The sequence below is a fragment of the Typopeltis vanoorti genome, chromosome 11 (genome assembly GCF_054136105.1).
Source record: "Typopeltis vanoorti isolate ZY-2024b chromosome 11, IOZ_Tvanoo_1.0, whole genome shotgun sequence".
Taxonomy (NCBI): Eukaryota; Metazoa; Arthropoda; class Arachnida; order Uropygi; family Thelyphonidae; genus Typopeltis; species Typopeltis vanoorti.
In genome coordinates this window covers 72,140,830-72,166,317 of record NC_143559.1, presented here as the reverse complement: position 1 = coordinate 72,166,317, position 25,488 = coordinate 72,140,830, and the positions used below count along the sequence as shown (strand labels likewise).

The window sequence follows — 25,488 nt, the reverse complement described above, 5'->3', positions numbered from 1 at the left end:
ACACGACCGTATTTTTGATGGTGTCCCACATCCCATCCAGATCATCCTCTTCCTCCTGTAACTACCCAAAATGATTCTGCAACTCTAACTGGAAAGCCCGCTTGCCTTCCGCTGTTTTCCACTTGTCCAGATACCATGCCAATCATATGGTAGGACATGCGGGCTTCTGAACTGCAATTCTATGCCTGAAATCGTAGGCTACCAGATAGTGGTCGCTATCTCCATCTGCTCCTCTGAAACTTCTCACACCCGAGATGGAGCTGTGGTGACGTCGATAGACTAGTACATGGACTATTTCATTAGCTGTTCTACCGTCCGGCGATCTCCAGGTCTGTTTGTGGATGTCTTTATGCGCAAACATAGTGCTCTTTACAAAGCATCCCGTAGCAGCAGCAAAACTCACAAGTTGGATCCCGTTATCATTGCACTCCTCATGTAGGCTCTCACTACCCACGAAAGGGCGCCACACATGCTCTCTCCCTAGCTTCGCGTTGAAATCTCCCACCACTAGCTTGACGTCATAGGACGGTAGATTATTACAAGTACGCTCAAGCACTTCGTAGAAACAATCTTTAGCTTCCTCCGAGCTCTCTTCAGTAGGTGCATAACAGTTCACAATACACACATTTTGAAAACATCCCTTAACTCTAATAGTACACAGCCGATAGTTCACAGGTTTAAAATTTAAAATATTTCACAAAAAGTTATCACTAACTAAAAACGCAGTTCCGAACACTCTTCATCCTCTGTCTTCACCACTATAGTATAGCGTGTACCCCTGATTGCGGGTCGAGCCTTGTCCTGGCCAATGCGCTTCTTGTACAGCACAAAGTCCAATTTTATACTGTCATAAGACATTCGTCACATTAAAAAGAGCTCCTTCTTTCACCAAACTAGGTATATTCCAGATCCCAAAATGATTAATAATCAGAGTCACAAAGGTGTCCAAAATTCTGAGGCTTCTGTGGTGCTTGTTTCGTAACCATAGGTTTTTACAGGAGGGGTGGTTGGCCCCTTGCTAAACCTCCCCTTATATTAAGATTCCTTAACTAACTTGAGCAGCATAGTACTAGCGACAAATTCTTAAGCGGTTGCATACAACAAAGTACTATAATAACCTTCTACTCAAATTATGCATAGTTGCTCGCACATTCTCTACCAGTACAGTTTCAAAAAGGGCTTCTAAAATAGCTAATGCTTACATTGAATCAAATGTCTTTTCAAAATAAATAAATACTAATCCTTGTTGAAAGGCTTATATGCTGGATAAACATGATTACTAATAATTAAGGAATTGACAGCATACACTAGAAATATAAATTAAAAACAACTTTAATAAATACTTTCCGATATTTCGGCAACGTCACGTTGCCATCTTCTTGGGAACTTAAAATAAAGAACAGGTGCACGTACATAACAGCAAATGAGAAACGAAGCTAGGAAGCTACCGTTTTCCTAAAGTCCTGATGATTTCCTAAAGTGACCCCTGGTGGGCTATATTGGTAGTTATTGGCCTTTGGGCTGAAGTTCTTCTGATATATGTTTCCCAAATTTGGGGCAGTCTTATGCACCCAAATTTGTTGAGGTTTGGCATGTTCCTAAGAGCTGAAGCTGATTCCATGAATACTCTCTCATATTTGAACTTGCTGCAGTGTATTACTGTGGCTTTCTTCCACCTCATTCTGTGACGGGTATCCAGAGCATGGTCTGCAAGTCCAGAGTGGCTGTACTGGTGAAATCAGATTTAGTCCTTGTGTTCTGAGATTCTGATATTTGCTGTCCTGCCTTTGGCCAAAGTAGGACAATTTACAGCAGCAAGGGACCTGTTTACACCAGGTAGATCTAGGGGAAGTGGTTGGTCTTTAGTGGAGTGGATAAGGGATGCCAATTTTCTATATGGTCTGTAACAGGTGGTTAAGTCATGTTTTTTTAGGATTTTGTCAAAGGTGCCTTGGATGTAGGGGATGGTGATGGATTTAGAGTAATCTTTTTTGTGAAGGGGGGAGAGGTGGGTTGCAGATAACTGGTTTAAGTATTTTTTGGATTTTTTTCTTTGGGGGGGGGGGTAGCCATTGGCTGAGAAAGTGTTAAGGATGTGATTTATTTCAGTGGTTAGGGTTTGATCATTTGAACAGATACGTTTTTCCCTGTTGAATAGTGTCTTAATAACTCCATATTGTTGTGAGGGGGGAGGGGAATTGTTGGTGAATGTATCTGCCTGTATGGGTGGGTTTTCTATAAACTGAGAGAAAACCAAGGTTCCATCAGATTGGTGGGTGTGACTAGCGTGTCTAGGAAGGGAAGGGTTGTGGATAACTTTTTCACAGAAAGCTCTCCGTATCTACAACCGGGCAAGCTAGGCTTTACTTCGGGAGCAAATTACCGCTACATGCGGTTCCCTAGCCAACATAAACAGAGCTATTTTACCGCTAGAGGATGAGCTTTCAAATATGCTTAATCACGAACTTTGGTCAATTCTACGTGACGTCTCATGTACTGCGGCAAATAAAGAATTCGAACGAATACGGAGTCGACATATCAACAAGTTTGATAAACTAAAAAAGAATTCTATGTCCCTACAAAAACTACAAACCAACACTGTAGTTAACCTTTCATCAGTTACCTTGAAGCCTGAAGCACTCAACGCTCTATCACCTGGTCACAACTTCGCCATTGCTCCTAGGAAATTACCGACTGAGGAATTCATGATTCAGATTGAACGTGGGATTCGCCATCTTCTAAATGACATCGCCAACGATATTAGATTGGATGTAGCCTGTGTTCTCACAAAAGCAAAATCACCAAAAACCAACATATCCATTAGTGAATACAAGTCACTACAAGAATTGAAGAAAAACAAAGAAATAGTTATCACCAAAGCGGATAAGGGGAACGCCACTGTGGTACTCAATCATAATGACTACACAGGTAAGCTTAAGGCTTTACTATTAGATTGAGCTACTTACCTCCCCATTGAATACAACCCCACCAACTCACAAATTAGAAAACACCATGGGCCTCTTAAGATGGTTACTTCTTGGCCTATATAGATTACTAACAGACTAAAACCATATAACTCTAGCCCCCCCCCCACATATATGGGCTCCCAAAATTCACAAAGAAAATGTGCCATTACGTCCCATAGTGGATGTCATTGATTCCCCCACATACAAACTAGCTAAGTATTTAGCTAAAGCACTCTCACACTATACTGGCAATATACCATCACACATAAAAAAAACTCAGCCCACTTCAAAGCCAGTATAGAAAACCTTACACTCCAACATAATGACATAATGGTCAGTTTTGACGTCTCCTCCTTATTCACAAATGTCTCCCTCAAAGAAACCTTAGAGCTAATCCAAGCTAAATTTCCTCCCGATATCTCAGCCCTATTTCAGTTCAGAATGAACTCAGGCTATTTCATTTGGCAGGAAAAATTCTACAAACAGATAGAGGGGGACAGCCATGGGTTCACCACTTTCTCCACCTTTGGCCAACTTCTTTATGGAGACTTTTTAAGAGAAGGCCTTAAACTCAGCCCCACAAAAACCTACCATTATGGCTTTGCTATGTTGATGATGTGTTCGCTATTTGGCCACATGGCCTGGATACACTCCTCTCCTTCTTAACACACTTAAACAACCAACACCCTAGAATCAAGTTCACCCTAGAAAAAGAGAAAAACAATAGCCTTCCCTTCCTAGACACACTAGTCTCCTGCCAACCTGATGGAACCTTGGTTTTTCTCTCAGTTTATAGAAAACCCACCCATACAGGCAGATACATTCACCAACAATCCCACCCACCCCCTCACAACAATATGGAGTTATTAAGACACCATTCAACAGGGCAAAACTTATCTGTTCAAATGATCAAACCCTAACCACTGAACTAAATCACATCCTTAACACTTTCTCAGCCAATGGCTACCCCCCCCAAAAAAAAATCCAAAAAATACTTAAACCAGTTATCCACAACTCACCTCCCACTCCTTCACAAAAAAGATTACTCTAAATCCATCACCATCCCCTACATCTGAGGCACCTCGGAAAAAATCAACAAAATCCTAAAAAAACATGACTTAACCACCTGTTACAGACCATATAGAAAATTGGCATCCCTTATCCACTCCACTAAAGACCAACCACTTCCCCTAGACCTACCTGGTGTATACCAGGTCCCTTGCAACTGTAAATTGTCCTACTTTGACCAAACAGGCAGGACAGAACACAAGGACTACATTCAATTTCACCAGTACAGCCACTCTGGGCTTGCAGACCATGCTCTGGATACCCGCCACGGAATAAGGTGGAAGAAAGCCACAGTAATACACTGCAGAAAGTTCAAATATGAAAGGTTATTCATGGAATCAGCCTCAGCCCTTAAAATCATGCCAAACCTCAACAAATTTGGGAAACATATATCAGAACTTCAGCCCAAAGTCCAATAACTACCAATATAGCCCACCAGGGGTCACTTTAGGAAATCATCAAGACTCTAGGAAAACGGTAGCTTCCTTGCTTCGTTTCTCATTTGCTGTTATGTAGCACTTGCATGCACGTGTTCTTTATTTTAAGTTCCCAAGAAGATGGCAAACATTGCCGAAATATCGGAAAGTATTTATTAAAGTTGTTTTTAATTTATATTTCTAGTGTATGCTGTCAATTCCTTAATTATTAGTTATCATAAATAAATACTAGACCAAAGGGTTTTGGAATTCATTTCTCTTATTACATGTACAGCATATGATCAATAGCACTGTAATTTTTTCCAAATCCTGCTTGTTCTAGAGGTTGGCAAAAATCTGGTTTATTATGCATTCTGTTGCTAATGATTTTTGAAAAAAATTTGCATATTGTTGAAAGGAGACTGATAGGGCAGTAATTTTTAATATTTTCTCTATCTCCCTTTTTTGAAAAATATAATAATGATAGCATTATTGCAACTTTTTGGTATTCTCTTCTGTCTCAGGCATGATGTATAAATTTTACTGAAAAAAGTCATGACCTGTTCACCACATACTTTCAAAACTTCTATTGGTAACTCACCTTCAGCTGGTGTCTTTCCATTACTCATGCTACCCATTGCTAATTGAACTTGTATTAGGAAGAGCACATCACTCTATATAGCCCAATGTCTACACTACTTAATCTCTATCTACCTATAATATTGTGAGTGAGTGTGTTTGCATGGGTGTGTGAACAAATCAGAATGCCTAGTTTCTTGGATGCTGGGGAGGCTATTGATGTGATCTGTTTATGCCAGGAGAGACTGGAGGTAAAAGTTAGTCAAAGCAGAAAGAAATGCTCTTGACTGGTGATTTCTGTGTTATTGAAAATAAGGGTAGGTGAGCTGAGATCTCTTTTGCAAGAGAAAAGGCAAAACTGTTTTGGTGGCAACAAACACAACAAAGGTTGTCCTTTTCCCCATTGAAGGATATAAAGGATATGATCAATGTTTAAGGCACTGGTTATAGATGATCTTGCAGCCTGGGATATCAGTACAGCATGGTTTGTCAAATGAGTAGGATAAGTAGAGAGTACTATTGTCAGCAAATCTGTGGAAAGGATTAGTGGTAATTGCAAGTAGGTCATTTATGAAAAAGATAAAGAGAGTAGGTAATAGGACAGAACTTTGAGGCACTCCAGCATTGATGGTGTAAGCTCGAAGAGAGAACAACCAGAGAGAGCTGGCTACCCAATTACAGAGGGTGGCAGTGAGAGCAAAGGATGGTAATTTGTTAAGCAGACTATGATGCCACACATGGTCGAAGGGTTTGGAAATGTCAAGGGCAACAACACAAGTTTCTCTGAAACTTCCCATGGCACGTGTTCAGTGGTGGGTGATGTAATCTATGCATCAGCTGTGGATCTTGAATGGCAGAATTCATAATGGAGGTTGCTGATTAATTAGTGGACCTCTAAGTAGTGGAGGAGTTGTCTATTGATGACTTTCTACATAATTCTGGAGAGAATGGGTGGTGGTGATGGGGGGGATGGCAATTGGTTGGTAGTTTGATGATTGACTTCTATCACCCCTTTTTAGGATTAGAATGGATGTTATATTGCTTCCAGGTATTGAGATAAGTACCAGACATGTATAGTAGCTTGAAGAGGATGCAAGAACGTGTTAATTCTGAAGCACAATGTTTGATAGCAATTGGAGAAATGCCATCATGACCAGAAGACTTTAGTATCCAAGTGTTTAAGTAGTTTCCCGATTTCTTTTTGGCAATAAACAAAAGGAGGCATATGGTGCTTCGATTCCAGTATGGTAGCAGGCGATTTCCTTTGGTCATTGTTACTTCACCAATGAGTGAAGTAACAGTGGTGCCATCACTGTTATTGAATCCCTTCTGATCCCTTGCTAAGGGATCAGAAGGCATGGCTTCCATTTGGACAGAAGGAATATTAGTACGCCTATCACATTACAAAAATAAAAATAAAAAAGGTAAACACATGTCTTGTAGTAGCCAAGAATAGGAATGTAAATAATGAAAACAATATGACCACGTTGATACAACTGTCAACAGTAAACAAAAACTTTAGCCAAAGTTTCTTTGTGGACAAAGAATTAGCAAAATTCTTTCGACAAAGCATTCTGTTCTTATTCCATACTGGAAGAATCTCTAAAGAGACGATTTTACAGGTTTCCCTGAATAAAACTAATGAAGGGAAATGAACTACAAAATTAATCAAAGATGTCAGATATACAGGCTCTGTAAAAAGCAATAGCAAAGGGTGACAAACAGAATGAATAAAATACGGAAGAACAGCTTGCAATGTTTGGCTAGACCAAGAATGAATGAGTGTAAACCTCAGCTTAAAATCATCAGCAAACTCAGATGTCATATCAGTCAAATGTGGCTATTACTTTCTTCAAAAAAAAAAAAAAAAAAATTATTGGGTTATTACTGTGGGTTATTTTTCCACTGATTAAACACCTGAGATATCTCAGCTTTTGAGATACACTAGTCAGATGTGCTGCTTCGGTCATACCATCTGAGATAATATGAAATTCTATGGAAAATTTGCTTCAGAAGACACATGACCAAAGTAAAAAACCTCATTCTTCAATAAAACTGAATTCAAATAAACCAACTATACTGTGTACTCAAGAACACACAAATTCTTAAAGCAGGACACTGCCATTCACAGACACTGAATTTCTATAAGAGAAAAGCAGAAGATGAAAATCTTATTTATCCTATAATTTTATATGTGCATTATTTGTTTTTCAGGAGACCTTTCAAATAGTGAAGGCTGACTGTATAACTAAAAATTTCTGTGATTTATTAACAATATAATCATTAATTCTACCAGGTGCCAATAAATACAGCAGACATACAAGCTTAGTTCACTTTCATTTTTCTTGCATCCAACTTAATTATTCTTAGCATTTACTGGCTTAGCTCTTACACAAAAGTGGGGAGAGGGAATCAGAAGTACCGTATATTATCGCGTATAATGCGATCCACGTATAATGTGAACTAGAAATTTTGTTTGAAAACTAGCCCTAAAATGCCATGTCCACATATAATGTGATCTGTTAATCTTGTTCCATAACATTATAAATAATACAATACGAATTAACGAAAGAAATATTTATTTTAAAACCAAATGTCAAAATCCTTTAAATTCTTCTTCATCTTTTGAGTTATCAAACATTTCATTTATAAATTCATGTGTAGGGATCGCGTCATCAGTGTAGCAGTTGTCGTCATCGTCTTCATGCTCTCCAATTTGTTGTGCATCATCCTTGCTTTCGTATATGACATGATCTTCGGATCCATCCACTGAATTACTTATTCCACATTTAAGAAATGAGCGTTGAATCATTTCAGATGGTATCGAATCCCATGCTTCTTTAACCCAGCTGGTGACTAGGGTGATCTCAGGCTTCTGAAAATTCCCACCCTTTGTCATCTTCACCAAACCAGATGACGTCCATTCTCTCCATTTTTCACATAAGTGATCTTTAAATGGCTTATTCAAGCTGACATCAAGCGGCTGCAAAATGGAAGTTAGACCACCCGGTATGACTGCTAGGTCTGTACGTAGCTCACGTGCTTTCTCTTTGCTTGCCTCTGTTAAATGCACCCAGAACATATCCCAGACTAGCATGCTTTGTTGACGTAACAAGCTACCTGGACGTATGTTCCATACTTGATCCAGTCACAATTCTACACCTTCTTCATCCATCAAAGCTTTCTGACTGGCACGAACAATTACACCTGGTGGAAATTTCATATGCTTCGGAATTTTCTTCCTTTTAAATATCACTGTTGGCTTTAATTTGGTTCCGTCTGCCATGCATGCTAGAACAATGGTAAAATGCGTTTTTTCATGTCCCGTTGTTTTTATGAAGACACCCTTTTCACCAACTGAGTTTACTGTTCGATTCCCAGGCATATCAAAGTACATGGGCATCTCATCCTTATTGCCAATTTGGGAAAGTTCATATCCGTGACACTTCCTTTTTTTCTTCACTTTTTCTTCAAGCTGCTTTGGTAACTTCTGCACAATTTTTGTTTTGTTTGGTGTCGTAATGTTAATGCTTTGTGTTCCATAAATTTGTTGCACCACCCAGGCGAGGCAAAAAAAAGATGAAATACCTGGTGTCTCCTTGAATTTACCATTCTTGAGTTGAAAGAATGGTAAATTCAACTTGAAAACGAACTGCATTTCTTGTTACTATAATGCCATCTTGTCGTTGCATCAAAATCCATTCATTTAGCTCTTCTTCAAGTTCTGGAAAGGATGCCACATCTCCACAACAGGCACGTTTCGTTTTGGGGATTTATTCAAGACCGTCTTTTTGCTTACGCCAAAGTCTAATATTACTCTCTGTTATACCAAATTCTCTCATAGCAACACTGTTATTATGTTCTTCTGCAAACTGCACGACACGCAATTTAAATCCTGCTTCAAAAGATGAACGTTTACGTTTCTGTTGGCTCATTTTCAGGCTAGGTTTGATTAATGAATAATATTTAAAATGAACTGTGGTTAAACCGATATACCTAACTGTGCTCTATCTATCTCACTGTGTTCTATCATTCGGCGACGGAGAGCACATGCACAGATACGATGCACGCTCGGTCGCTGAATGCAAGTGGGTCAAGTAGATTTGGTTGCATAGGCATTAGGTAGTATATACTGTGTGTGCAAGTCTAATAAGATGTTATATTTTTTAGGATCCGCATATAATGTGAACCCCTAACTTTAAGTAGTATTTTTTACCATAAATTTTTCGCATTATACACGATAATATACGGTAAGTTCTATATCCTATGTATTAACTAAGAAAGTTCCGAATTCAATTAAAGTAGAAAAAAGGTTCTGAATACCTGTGGCAAGAACAACAGAGGGTTTTACTGTAGAAACTGTTTCTGAACAAAAATGTTTGAAATCAGGGCCACGACTGGGATCTTGAAATAAACTAAGATGCAAATCTGATACCTGTAACAGATAAGATACTGTGTTAAAAAATATTAACATTTCTGTTCATTCAGTATACACATACTGGCCACTGAATTAGAAACTTTGCAAATATCAGTGCCTTCTGTATAGGCATGCAAACTGCCAATATCAATTCCTCTTCGATTCCCTGCAGATAGTTCAGTGAGATATGAGTCAGGAACAGCTTTCATTAAATGCTTCAAATTGCTACACACAAGAAGTTCTGTTTGTCCATACAAGCCTTCTCAGATGACAACAATCTCGTTCCTGATGGACTGTCTCAGGACCACAGTGATGCCTCTTAGACAACCGATTAAGCACCTGGGATATCTCACTTCTTGAGAAACCAGTCAGCTCTGCTGTTTTCAAAATTGTGGCTCCAGCCAGTTGGGCTTGAATAGTATGCCCTTCCAAAAGATCCTCGTTTTTCTCATTGTGATCAACACTACTGATGATTACTGACCAACAGCATTGATAGTTGCCTAAAACACATGGCAATGCACGTGTCCAAGTATTTTGCATATATACTACATAAGTGATGTCTACATACATCTCCATAAAGGTTTCTTTAATTCAGTGGCAGATATGTGTACATTCAGTACCAAACTACTATTCATATATTCCAGGATATACAAATGGCAACACAAATAAGCAAAAGGATGAATGACACAATGATTCAAAAAATTAAATAATTTCAAATTGTATATGAAAGATTTAATACTTATATTACATATTCCAAAAGTAATGCAATATATTGAAGAAACTAGCATAAGCAACATTGCTCTATCACTGAAATTAGCATTTATTATACAGTTTATTTGCTAGGTTATAAAATATATTACAGTAATACTCTGCCTTATGATGCTTCACTTTATGATGATCCACTCATATATGATGCTTTTTAATTATGACCAATGCTCATTTATATAACACTGCATTGACTCATATGATAGTTTTAGTGACACTATCATGAATCAATGTGCAGTTTTTTGAACTGTTTGTTTACAATGCTATTGCTTAGTACATCTGTGTATTGGTGTTTCACTATGAATTATGAACTGTTTAATTTTACTGTTAATAAAGGTAGATAAAAATTCAAAATTAGGGTGCTGTTGCTTCCAGTGAAAACAAGAATATGCATATTACATTAAATAATAATGTTTTTAATTATTAAATTTAGTTGTTACAAACAAAGATAGTTCTCAGTGAAAAATTCTAACTAATTAATGCTAGTTACAGTGCCAGCAGGTGAAGATTTTAAGTGGGGTGCTGCATATACAATGTTCATTTTTTTCTAATCAGTAATCAATTTATTAATAAATAAATTTACATATCAAAAAACTTGCCCTCACGACAAACAAACACACCAATAGTAAAAGTTGTGCGCACAGAAATAACTCGAGCAAGCATACTATCTGTAGCGACACTGCTCAAATGAGCAGTGTTAATCTAAGGTATTAATCGAACAATCCCAATTATTAACTATTCAATTAATGTCGAAACATAAGCTGTAACCTTTAACATGCTGTATTGCATTTATATAATGTTGTAAGCATTGTTATTATTTATAAAACACAAACAAAATTTAATTTTTTCGTTAGGGGGTGCTGCAGTGTTGCAGTGCTTATTGTACAAACCACCACTGGCTAGTTATCTGTAAATGTGAAAATCTTATTGCCAAAATTGAAAATCTTCTGTAGATTGATGACCAAACTAGTTGGCATGTTCCATTAAGCCAAGCACTTCAGAATGACTTTTTCATTTGCAAATATCACTCTAATTTTTTGTTTGCGCATCTGATGTAAATACTTTATATACATTATTTATGCAGATATGACTGCTTAAAAATGTTATTAAAACATTATATGCATCTACAAGTTGAAAAGAAAAAAAAATTTAAAGTAGTAGTAGTGATTCACTATAAAACAAAATTTGCTACATGCTAGTGGCTGGAACTTAACATGTATGGCTGGAGTATGTCTGTATACTTCATTTTCATGACTAGTCTACTTGTATACAGAAGTGGTACACTTCACATCAATTGTCACAGTATCACATAATGCAAAAACATAATCGCAAGGATTACTAACCAGAACTGATATTGAGGTCCCATCAGTGGGAGGAGCAAGAAACAGAAACAATATATCAATGTTAACGAATATTTAGGCTTAGGTTCTGGTTTACACTCTTAATATAATCTAATGGAAAGAAATATAAACAGGAAAACTCAAGAGAAAATCTGTGAATCTTTACTTCATTGTCCTAACTTAAACAGATCTGATGGTCTATGTTTATTCCCTTTATAGGAGACAGAAAAAGATTAGTAGATTTAAAAAGTACTAATTTTATATATATATATACATACTTTTTTTTAAGTTAGGAAATTAATCCTATTTACTTATCTTACCTTAGGTGCCACTTTTTAGAATTGTCTGTTATTGTTTAATTGCCGTTCTATGATCCTGTACTGACGAAGTCAAAAATTCTACATTAAATAAGCTTTTTACGAGTTTTCCTCCATTTATATATATATATATATATATATATATATATATACACGCGCACACACATATACAGTAAAACCCTGTTTTTACGTTCCCTCAATTTAAGTCATTTTCTGTTGGTCCCGTCTTAAGGCCTATTCTCACGATATATTGTTTTCCCACCATTAACAACTTGATGTGGGCGTTATTTCCCATGATTTGCGTTTTTTCTCGAGTGGCAATACTGATTTTCAAATCGATTTCTGCAGAAATCTGCACATTTTTGTTTCAAGATGGCGTTGCTTTTGGCTGTAATTTCATTTCCGCCATCACGGTGACTTGCACGCTTGCAGTAGTGATGAGCGATACCATGATTTTTCAATCACAGTATGAATTGATATTGCAAAATTTCTGCTATGTAATTTAGCATGTGATAGTTGCTTTCAAGTTGCGGTGGTGGATGATCCATGTTAGTAACATGGAGAAAAAAGACAGAAAATGAATTTCGGTAGAAGAAAAGATGGCAATTCTACGACGTGTAGATTGGCATGCCAGAACACGTGTGCAATTAGCAAAAGATCTTGGACTCTCCGTGTCCACTTTGAACACGATAGTAAAAAAACAGGCCAAGCATTGCACTCAAAGCAAAGCAATCTGGTGTTATGTCAAACAAAAAAAAAATGAAAATATATCAGGACATCGATAAACTTGTGGTGGAGTGGTTTGTTTCTACGAGAGCATCGAGTATTCCAGTCGATGGTACTATACTCCGAGCGAAAGTCTTTGAATTTGCTGTAAGGTTGGGGATTAATGGTTTTACTTCAAACGGTTAGATTGATCGTTTCAAGACTCGTCACAATATTGTGCATAATCAAGTGTGTGCAGAAAGTAATAGTATTGCAGGGGAAACTGTAAACCAGTGGAAACATGAACCAAAGACTATTATTCAGGACTATGAACAGAAATATATTTTCAATGTTGATGAAACTGGGCAATTTTATAACATCCTGCCAAGTAAAACATTGCGTTTTAAAGGAGAGAAATGTCACGGTGGAAAACTCAACAAGTAGAGGATAACTGTTTTGCTCATGGTCAATGCTGATGGATCAGAAAAATTACCTCAACTAGTAATTGGTAAATTTAAAAAACCAAGGTGTTTTAAAAATGTGAAAAATCTGCCTACTAAGTATGATGCCAACAGCACAGCATGGATGACCAGCAGCATCTTCACATCCACCATGCATGCTCTGGATGCTAAAATGGGGACAAATTACCACAAAATACTATTACTGCTAGACAAATGTCCTGCACACCCTGAGGATCTGCAGCTCAGAAACATTAGATTAGTGTTCTTTCCCCCTAATTGTACAAGTGAGCCTCAGCCATTAGATCTGGGCATCATCCATGCATTTAAATGGAAATATAGAAAAATGCTTGTTGAAAAAGCTGTGTTTATGCATGATAATGGTATGGATCCAAAACAAATGACCATATCAATCCTTGATGTCATGCATTATATGGCCAAAGCATATGGTTGCATGTTACTCCTCAAACCATATCCAACTGTTTTCGGAAGGCAGAAGTTACATTTGTAGAAGAGGAGGAACAACTACAGGAGGAAGAAGAAGATATGTCAGAGCCCAAGAACTGGTATGTGATGGATGAGTCTTCTTCATTTCAACACTATGTTGATGCTGGTGTGATCACATCGATGGTACCAAGTGTAGAAGACATCTTTTCCAATCACCTTGGTGAAGAAGAGGAAGAAGTGGTTGAAGAAGACTGTGAGATCAAGAACCTATCATCCCTACAAGTAAAGAAGCAATGGAAGCTATCTCTGTTTTGAGGAGGTATATTGCAAATGCATTAGGAGATGATGGGGCATTTAATGCCTTATACACTGTGGAGAGGTAGGTGGAACTCATAACAGTGCCGAAAAAGCAAGCAAGTCATCTTTTAGCCTTTTTTAATGTTTTTTTACATTTCCTGCTATTTACACTTTTTTCCATCAGTCCCCTGGAAAGTGTGAAAAAGGGGTTTTACTGTGTGTGTATTTTTATTTTGCCAACTCATGGTATTCTATTAGTGAAACAATTTAACTGTGCATAAAAAAGATAAATAATTAAACAGCAGGTTTAATCACTTCAATACTTGATCTGTCACAGAGACATCTTCAGGAATACAATGTTGCAATTGTAATCACACACACAAGAAACAATAAGTGGAACAAATGAAATTAGACAATATGAAGACTAAATTCTTATGAGGGGCACCCTCTATGGATACTGTTGGATAGCTTTAGATGTTGGGCAGGAGGCCTAATAATTAGTTTCCCAAATCTTGGGAAATTTATTACAACCATATTTATTAAAAGTAGGCTAGTTTTTTTTTAAATCTGCTTGTTGTTGATATGTGCCATCAGTCATTTCAAACTTGTGAACAAGGCTCTCCATGCCACTTAGCCATTCTTTCAGCAATTGTACGTGCAAGTTGGTAAGTTCTTTTATGTTGTGGACTTCCCCACATAACCGCCTTTTCCAATGAATCATCAGCTTCAGTGCTGTAACGACGGCGTGGCGAAAGAGGCACCCGCAACAGGCGCAACTAGGTTTGGGGTGCAAAATATAAAAAATAAAAATAAAGATATAAAAATCCACTATTTTATATTGTATTTTTAAATTTTGGCAATAAGCTGCTTTAGTTAATAGTAAGTATTTAACATATTGCATTTAGTAAAATTTAACTTGTTACAATTAAATTTTTCAAAATTGTCATTTTTGGGGTGGTGGCGCAAGTTAGACACTTGCCACTGGTGCTTCATAGCCTCTTTACTGTACTGATCAGCTTGCATAATATCTCCAAAGTACAACAACTTCAGTTTAGCAATCGTTACCTCCAAAGAGCATTCTGTCTTTATATTCTCTAAAACTTTCTTATTGGTCATTCTTGCAGTCAATGGGTTTCTTAATAGTCTCCTCTACACCCATAATCCAAATGAAGCCATTTGCTTTCTATCTTTCTTCTTAATAATCCAGCTTAAACATCCATACATCACCACTTAAATACAATTGCTTTCACAATTCTAAGTTTCGTGCCCTTACACCTCTATCTTTCATAATTTTTGGCAGGTTTAACATCGCTTTTTTTTCCCATGTTAATTTTTCACATTTACCATCATTACTGATTCTGGACCCCAGTCTCATCATAACTTTCAACAATTTCTATTTTATCTTCCTCTATTATAAATTCATTTAAATTACCAGAAGCTATCACGTTTGCTTTCTGATGTTTAAGTTAGGCTTTCTTACTTTCCACCTTAACCAACAGACTCAACCACTCCAGATCTTCCTTAGTGGTGCAAACTTTGTTTGCTTACACTTGGATGAAGGATTAAACCAAGTATATAATTTCTTGGTATCTTTAATTTATAATATAACCAAGTGAAAAAACTTCCATTTGACAATGCTGTATTTCAATCTCCTGACTGCAACATATTGCATCAGCCAATCATGCACAACACCCCTAGGAGCAATTGTATCATTGACTGATGCAATGCAGTTTAGTCATGACATTGCTATTGTAAGATGATGCAATCATTAGTGTAAGGTGGTCTTGTAGGTGAGCAAGTGTTTGTGAGACTTCTGGGCTACTCTCCCATTTAAGGGTGTCATTTACGCCAAAGAATTGATGTTTCAAGCCAGAAAAAGGCCATCACTCGGATAGTGAAAAGGGCATATCAGTTTGATTTTGGATGTAAGATCGGGAACCAGGACAAGGCTTGGGCCCCACACGTGCTGCAATAAGTGTGCTAAAAATCTTCTGAAGTGGCTGAAAGGCAGTAAAGTGTCGATGCTGTTCTGTTCCTATGGTTTGGAGGGAGCCAAGCAATCACACAAATGACTGCTACTTCTGCATGGTACCACCTGTTTTGAGAGGCATCACTAGGAAAAAGAAATGGATAATAGTGTACCCGAATATATCATCTGCTCTCTGATCAGTTCTGCATGGTAAAGGGACTTCCCATTCCCAAACCTCTCAAAGAAACCTACAACAACCTAAAACAGCTGCTGGACTGTCTTCACTACAGCAAGTGCAGCTGGCATCTCTGTGGTGACTTGAAGGTAGCGTCTGTGTTGATAGGTCTGCAGCTGGAATATACGAAGTACTGCTGTCTTTTGTGTGAATGGAACAGCTGAGCAAGGACTTAGGCGCATTTCCTGGCTCGGGAGAAAATCTCTGAAGGTTGGAGAGAAGAAAATGCAAACACCCAGCACTAGCAGAAAGGCACAAAATTCTGCTACACAAACTCAGTCTGGTAAAAAACTTCAAAGCCATGGACTGGATCAACTTTTAAGTACCTGGCTGACAAATTCCCTCAACTTGGAAGAACCTCTTGGAAGAAATCCAAGTGAATTTCTCCCCCCCAACAAATGTGGAATGTTAGTAATGAGCACAGCGAACGTTTCCATCAAGAAATCAAAACTATGGAGAAACAATACCAGGGAAAATGGTCTACTTCCATGTTGGCTGACTATTGTTGGACACTCACTAGAGATAATCCTGAGCAGTTATACAAGCGACGTCGGACGCAGAAGAAGACATTTACCAGGATATGTGATAAGTACATATTATTCTATTATATTAAAAAACTATTGTCGATCTCTCACAAACCATAGCCAAATTTATAATTTGGTCATATTCAGCACCTCAAAATCTATAAGAAATGACAAAATTAATCTGTTGTGGGGAGAGCACGAGTTTCATAAAATTTTGTTGTCCAGTGAAATTAGCAATTGAAGCATTCTTGTGTTTGACTACATGCTTGAATGTGTATTTATTTTTGATATATTTAAACTATGTTTAAATATATCAAAATTTTTATACATAAACTGTGTTATTAATGGTGACGATGTGCAAAAGAGAACAATGACCGTTCAGACATCATTGTGCAGAGGGTTTGACATGGGGATTTTGTAAAACGTAGTATGTGTATGTGTGCGCTACAAATTCATTCCCAAAAGAAAATGGATTTTGATATAACAGTGGCAATGAAGAGAGTGTCACAGATGTTTTACAAGCCAGAAACGTGAGACTTGTCAGAAGCATGGAAGGCAGTAGTGAAAGCTGTGAAACCAAAAGTACTGTAGTGAACGGAGTTCCAGGTTTTAATTATCGTGAAAGAAATGTGAAAGAGCACATAAATAAGGTAATTAAAAGTAGCAGTAAGATACTGTATATGAAAGTCTCAGTGGCAAAGTTAAGAGGAATGCAGAAGACCTGAATAAAGAAATAGCTTGCTGCATATAGTCCTTCACAGGACAAAGTGAGAGATTGAAAGGATGCAGAAACAGCAGGAGATACGCTGAAATGAGAACAAAAAAAAAAAAAAGAAAGAGGTACGAAGCCAAAAAGAACACCACGAATAAATAAGAGAAATACCATAGGCAGATAATTTTTTATGGCAATTCTATGATAAGGAGAGTATTTCACAAAGCGTTAGAAAATATTGTTTCCCTGGTGCTAAAATTAATAACATTAGTAATGCTGTTTATAATGCAGGAAGGGTAGGTTAAAGAATTGACTGTTTTAACAGGAATCAATGACCTGAGAGGTGAGAAGTATTATATGAGAGAGAATGTGAAATGGTTATAGGAAGAAGCAAAAAAGAAGACCAGAGAAGATAAAGTTTGTGAGTATGCTGCCACACTATGATAGAGGTGAACTGAGAAGAAAGGCAATGATTGTTGGAAAGGGTCCAAAGGCAACCGACTAAGGTAGTTTCTGACCTCTGGAATGTCGAGTATGAGGAAAGATTGAGGAGATGCAATTTGCAGAGTCTGGTGGACAGGAGGAAGATGGGAAGATATGATAGGGACATACAAGTTGGTAAGGGGTTGTTATAGGATCAATGCTGGAGAAGTTCTACAGAAAATAGTGGGAGATCAGGATAGAACCAGAGGTCATCACTGGAAACTGTATAAAGAAAGTGTGAGTAGGGGAGTGAGAGGCAGGTTTTTTTCATGCAGAATTGTAAATGATTGGAATGCCTTGCCTGAAAGTGTGGTGTCTGCAGGGAGTTTGAATGTGTTCAAAGCACGGTATGATGAGCTGTGTGTGATAAAAGGACCTCCCAGATGAGTCTTTGACTCCAAGAGGTCTTGAGTAATAATAATAATAGCTAATAAATCAATACACAGGTTGTGCAGAAGAAATGATGTAGGGTTTGTGGAACATGGCCTGAATTTGATGGAGATAAAAATTTGTGTGGTGCAGGTATCTAGAGAGAGAGAGCTTCGATCGCAGGGTGTGGAAGTGTAGTCAGGAAAACTTAAGAAATTAGGGAGCATAAAAACCAGAGCTTCTTAAACTTTTTCCACTTGCAACTCCCTTTTCGCCCAAGAAACTTTTACGTGACCCCAGGTACATAGGTATGTGAATCCAACATTAACTGATAATAAATCATAAAGCAATTTATTTTAAAACAATTCTTTGGTATACATAATTTTATCATTTACATAAAGAATTACAATATAATAGTCTCGAATCTGAGCTGAGGTGTTTCTGATAGCGTTCGTTGTCATTGCGTGGCATGTGACGGTATGCACAGTACAAAGTGTGCATGTTGTGTGTTAAGAACCAAGGCTGCAGTGAAGTAGCACGATGCACCATGGGCAAGTGCTGCCAGAAACACCTCAGATTCATTACATGTTTGATTTTGAACCCACAGTTTAAGAAGCTCTGATATAGACTATGTGTAAAGGCACTCATGAAACAAATGAATGTGAGAAATGCTGCAGTTCCTATATACTAATGCCAGAAGTATCAGGAACAAGAGGGAGAAGTTTCGACATCACTTGATGCAATCTCCAAATGTTATAGTCATTGGTGAGACTTGTCTAACAGCAGATGTAGTTACAAGGATAGAATATGATGGATTTAGTTTTTTCAGGGAGGACAGTAGACAGGACAGGGAGTGGTATCCTACTGATACCAGATGAACTGCAGCCAAAAAGAGTAGCAGTGAGTCATGCAGATAGCAGTTCTTTTGAGTCAATCTGGTGTGAGATTGAGGCTAATAGGACAAAATATAAAAACTAGTTGCTGTTATAGGCCAGGAATGATGTGAAAGATATGCACTAGCAGATTAAAGAGCTTCCATATCATGAAGGAAATGAAATTTATACACTTATTGAAAGACAATTACTTAAAGCAGAATGTGATGAATGGGACTTGGGATACAACTGTTGAAACTTCCTATACGATCAGAAGATCTGCCCATAACTAAGGTGGCTATATTGCCACCAAATGGGGAAGTGACCATGTGATCTTGACTTGGGAAGTAGCAAAACAAAAATTCCAGTTAAGAAGGGGATATACATGTAATTACAAGGCAAGTGACTATGATAAGTCTTTTTTTTTATTATTCTTCCAACCATAAAAAATTATTTGCAAACCTATAGAACATTTGGTAACATAGGTGGGCCAAGGATTTTTTCAATTTATATATGTGTGTGTTTCCTTAATCTATTTTTTTACATCGTCTGGAAACACTGCTGTAGAAGCCAAACATGGAACTTTTGTCAAGCCACTTCAGACCTCCAATAAGCTGGGCAGTAGTCTCACCCTTGGCAATGAAATTCATCTCCACTTAAATTAGGATTCAGTTTGAAGCAGTACCATTGCATAAAGATTTACATGAAAATGATGTTCACAGTGCATGGATCTACCCCTTGACTTTCTCCCCACATGCACTGTGAACATCCTTCTCTTGCAAATCTTTATGCCATGGTACTGCTTCACACTGCCTCGTAATTTAAGTGGAGATAAATACCCAAAAATCAGAACATTAAATTGGATAATAATTGGATGGATGAGTAGAATCAATAATCATGAGCTACAAAGAAAGAAAATGTTGCAGAGGGTATATAAGGAGAAAGGTGACCAGATCGGGGGAGACCAGTTAACTCAAACAGTATATAAGGTTCAGACATGTAAGGTGACTAGCATGGGAAGGAAGGAATATCACCATGTATTTTACAAGAATATACAGAGGGAGCTGGCGATCCCTTGGAATAACCAGTTTAAATCTCAGCTCTGGCAAAGTCCCAAGACAGTAGGCAGGTAAAATAATTCCTTCACATAAAGGAAGATCTAAGTCTGTGGTAGCAAATTACAGACCAATTAGCATCTAAGGAGTGGTGGTAAAAGTACTGGAATGGAGATAGATAGGAATCTGGTGATATGGATAAAAGGATGGCTGATGGACAAATATACCAAAAAATGGTATATGGAGGAGCAGAATCTAGGAGAAGGCAGTTGATCAGTGGTGTGCCATAGGACTCTGAGCTTGGAACCTCTGCTGTTTAATATGTACATAAATGATATAAGAAATAATTTGAGGAGAGAGAGATTCATTTTGCTGATGATGCAATAAGTATGGAAATAGCTAATTAACGTGATAATAGCTAATTGTAAGCTCTCCACATTTTATGATGTGGACAGCTTGCAAACAGTGTAGACAAGATATAATGGATCAATGTGAAAAAGTATAAAGTTATGTATTTTGGGATACAAAGATTGAAGCTGTGTATAACATTGCGGGCACTCTACTCTAGGAAACTGATGAAGCCAGGGATTTTGGGGAACTGATGAAGCCAGGGCAGTTCACAGGATTACTTGGTTATTGACGAATACACAAGCAGAGATAATTGATTTATCATTCCTCTTTATAAAGCCTTCATACAACTACCTCTTGAAAACTGTGCTCGGGTTTAGGTTTCTTCGAAATGAGAAGAGGTGGAGAATAGTGACAAAGATGGTAAGTAGTCTGTGAAAAGTTCCATATCAGGATAGAAGGATTGGTGAATTGCAAAGGTTGATTGATAGTGGGGAAAAAAGGAGATATGATAGAAATATTTAAGTTACTTAAAGGTTTTTACAGGAATGATACAGGGAGAAATGTTTCAGCACTTGGCTAGAGGGGACCCAACAAGAGATCATCCCTGGAAGTTGGGTAATTGTGATTAGCAAGGACTCGAGGACTCAATTTTTCGATTGGAGAGTGTCAATGAATGAAATGGGTTGCCTGAGTCAGTTGTGAGTGCTCTGTCTGTTAATGGTTTCAAGATAGGTGCAATAGTGTTAATAGTTTGGGTCTGCCACAATGACTGAGTACTCCATGGAAGTGACCCTGCAAAACAAAATATTTTAAAGCCTCGTTTTTTGCAACTGTTATAATAGCTCAGTTCCAATGTCATAGATTAGGAAATGCTAGTATTCTGGAGCCCCTGTGGTTTTCCATTCAACACTGATACACTCTCGTAAGGATGTTGGTTTAATCTGGCAATACTCTTTTCTGTAGGCATCACACATTATGCTTCGAAGAGCCGAATCAACTAATGGCACAATCAAGGAGGTTCTTTATATAATGTCTTCAACTATATGTGCAGGTTTGACCCTATTGGTCAAAGTCACTGCCTTTATGATTTCTTTACTTTTTGCTGCTTCATCATTGTTAGGATCTGGATCATTTCTGTGTTTAGTCACAAAGTTGTTGCTTAACCCCAAATTTGTATGAGCATAATCTTTGCAAGAATCTGCATTCCTATGAGAACATTCCCAATTTATTCATATACAGTTTAACTCCTCCTGCTAATAAGTAGCCTTCCACTTAGTTTATAACCTCCTTTACTGTTCATGATGACCTCAACATGGTTGAAGATACAATTTTTTTGGCCACTCAGAGAATATAACAAATTTTTAAAAACACTACAAGGTTCACAACGACGACAACAACAACAATATATTTCTACAGACACTAAGATATTGGTAGCTGAAGTGGAACTGAAGCTTCAGATCTAATCTAGTACCCTTATCTGCATATCTGACCTGAGGTTAATTCTGATTTAATCCCCGACAGAATACTAAGATACAGGTATGTCACATGATTACCAAAAAGTAACTTGAATACAATACAGAGACAATTATATTTTATTATTACTATTATTATAGTAATAATATTATAGGCTGAGGGAATGTGGACTGCAGAATTTGGTGGATAGAAGGAGAGGTGATATGATTGAGACTTTTAAACTGTTGAGAGGTGGTTACAGGATTGACACTGGGGAGTCATGACAAGAGGCCATCCCTGGAAGTTACGAAAGGATACTGTGAGCAAGAGGGTGAGGAGTGGTTTCTTTGCATGGAGGATGGTTGAACCATGGAATGCATTGCCTGATGGGGTGGTGAGAGCGAGAACGGTCAACGAGTGATATGAGAGACTTTGTGTTTCTTGGGGGTGACCTCCCCTCGATGAGTCTTCATAGACTTTGTGTTTCTTACGAAGGACCTCCCATGATGAGTCTTTTGACTCCATGGAGGCCTGAATAATAATAACAATTATAAAATCTTCCATGGAGTTAAAAGACTCATCAAGGGAGGTCCCACTGGTGCACACACACACACACAATTTATCATACTGAATCTAAAATATGTTAACTGTCTCTGCAATCACTACCCTCTCAGGCAATGCATTCCAAATACTCACCATGCCATGCAAAAAAACTACTCCTCATCCTCCTGCTCATAAATTCCTTATACAGCTTCCAATGATGACCTCTTTTTCTCTCCCTGCCTTTACCCATTCTATGCGAAACCTACAAACATTAATCTGGTACCACTTACCAGATTGCATCTCAATCATATCCCTACCTACTTCCTCCTCTACCTATCCATCAATTTCTATAAATTGCAAATTCTCAATCTGTCTTCATACTCAACACTACACAGACCAAAAACCATCTTAATCACCTATGGACCTTTCCAATACACCATCTCTTTAAAAACCACATGACCAAATCTGTGTACAATAACCCATATGTGACTTGATCAAAACCTTATACAATGGAACCATACCCATCTTATTTTTTACCTCAGTGCCCTCCACATTATTCCCATTATCCACTGTGCTGTCCTCACAATTTTAGCAATACATCCCTGAAATTTTAAGTTACCAGTCAGGTCATTTTTTGTCAGTGTTTTGTCTGTTAATGAGTTGAAGGAGAGGTATGATAGATTGTGTGAATCAGGTGATAGTTTGAGTGTCCCATGATGAGTCTTCAGACTCCATGAAGGTGTTAATACAATAATAATAATAATAACAACTATCACTCCCAGATCTTTCATCTCCCTCCTTTACCAAGATACTGATAACAACTGTATACTGTACATCCCATCATTGCTTCCAAAATTTCAAAATCATATACTCTGCAACATTAAATTGACAACCCACTCATGTAGCCAGTGCATTCAAGTCCTCTTGCAAAGCCAAGGGATCTGCTTTACTCCTAAAAGGTCTTACCACCCCCCCACCCACAACATTGCATCATCTGCAAACAACTGCATATCAAACATCTCCCAATATCATTCACATACAGATCAAACAGCAATGGACCCAAAACATACCCTTTCGGTACACCACTAGTAACATTCCTCTTCTCAGATATCGCTCCTCCATAGACATCTTGCTGATGTTTAGCCGATCCAGCACACTAATCTACTGTCTAGTCCCATCCGTTCTAATCTAATTACCAGCTTATCTGTTGCAAATTATCAAAGGCCTTTGCAAAATCTAAACATACTACTGTGCATGCACACCCTTATCCAATGCATTTGTAAATTTTTTTTTTGTTGGAAGTTTTTTTTCTCTAAATTTTTTTTCTCTAAATCAAGAGTAATTTAAAAATAAGGTAGTACACTTTTTGGCAACTCGCATAGGCAAATATTACTTCTCCATTGCTTCTACCTCAGTATCACCACTTCTGGATCTGGCTCCAACTGATGAGACCTCAATAAATGTCGAAACCAGTCTCAGTAGTGGCCCTTCCCTTAATGCATAGCATTATACATGTCCGCAAGGAGATGTGTTTTGAATTATGAGAGATACTGAGACAAAGAGTGATGTGAGTCCACCTTTACCACGAGTTGCCTCAGTTCTGAAGATACTTCAGGTGCAAACTTTGTTTGCTTACACTTGGATAAAGGATTAAACTAAATTATTATAGCATATGTAAATTATTATAAATAAGCAAGCAGATTGCTAAAATACAATCTTCCCCATGCTAACCATCAAAGAGTATTTTTCTGTTGTCAACCCAATTCTGAATCTTGGTACAAACTAATCTCACTAGCACTTTAACCAGAATTCCAGACAGATATTTTTAAGTATTAAAATTAAACTTATTTATTAAACTTACTCAAATATGTCATAACAAAGTAATTAAATATATTTAATTACAATTAGATATTAAATAGTTATATTTTTCAGTATTAATTCATTGCATCTTGAGTGTATTATAATATTATAGTGTATTTATAATATTAACAGAAAATATATTTTCTGTTAAACTCTGAAAGAAAATAAGACTTTTTGTCCCACTTTTTCCTTGAGGATAATCTGTCCTATGGAGGTTTTTCGATAAACACGAGAAATTCACTTTTTTTTTTTTTCAATATAATGAGGCATCTATGTAATTAAAGCTTTTTTTTTTATTTATTGTTTTTTTTTTTTTTTTTTTTTTTGCAAGCTACTCGAAACGAATTTGGAATTTTACATAAAAAGACCTAAAGACTAAATACCATATGTAATTTGCTGAATTATAAAATGACAGTGTAGCATCCCCGACCTGCAAAAACCAGACGAGGTGGTGCAGACTATCAGAAGGGAAAATACTAGCATCAGCGACCAAAGCTGCCCTGTCTCCAGCTGACATCTCATCTACGTGAACAATGTTCTGCAGCTTAGCAAGCAACGTAGAAATAACAGCAAAGCTTGCGAATATGAGAACTGTAAGTCTTGAAACTGCCATTTTCATGTCCAATCTACTAAAAATCAAATAACACACAAATAGTAAAAGCAAGGAGAAACGAATGCACAAACTTATCTCTCATAAATCGCGAGTTTCATTAGCTTTACCCGGTGCTTTAAATCAACTTACAAAGCAATAGCACAAACGCCGCAATACTTATGTTCACCTGACAGTTGTGTAACATAAAGCGGCACCTATTGTCACAAAAACATTTTTTTTTATCTCTTCAATTCGAAATTCAGTTTTTTCTTTAAAATAGACTCAGTAGCTGGATTGCTACATAGATAGATAGATATTTTATAGTCAATTCAATAGGTAAAATTGGCTAAAATCGAGCAAAATTCCTAAATTATTTATAAAATACTGCAAAACAAGATAATTAATTGAAGCTAATACATTTGATTCCCTTACTGGCCGAGGTCGTTCTGCCCCTAACTAACTTTTGGAGACTGAGCGACTGCTCAATCTCCACTGGAATCCATCAAATGTTCCTTTAGTTGGCGACAAGACTTGAACCTAGGTCTTCCTCCGGAAGATTAAGCAACATAGAGTGCAAGCGCCAATTCAACTGAGCTCATCAGGCTCGATATTGAACTATAATAATAAGCAAAATAACTCTCCTCAAATAATCCCATACGTAAATATAAAATTATTACAAGAAAATAGTGATGTTTT

At 37.4% G+C, this 25,488-nt stretch overlaps 1 protein-coding gene across 1 annotated transcript in view; it reads right to left on the bottom strand.

Annotated features, from left to right (window-relative positions):
• Positions 1-24,813, bottom strand: part of LOC150101724 (transmembrane protein 62-like) — a 365,932-nt gene extending 341,119 nt beyond the window's left edge. Inside the window, exons 1-4 of the mRNA XM_090399895.1 lie at positions 24,584-24,813; positions 21,404-21,551; positions 14,381-14,551; positions 9,353-9,464 (exon numbers count right to left, since the gene is read on the bottom strand). Coding sequence (XP_090256021.1) covers positions 9,353-9,464; positions 14,381-14,551; positions 21,404-21,551; positions 24,584-24,813 — 661 coding nt within the window. The remainder of the gene's footprint in view (positions 1-9,352; positions 9,465-14,380; positions 14,552-21,403; positions 21,552-24,583) is intronic.
• Between the last annotated feature and the right edge of the window lie 675 nt (positions 24,814-25,488).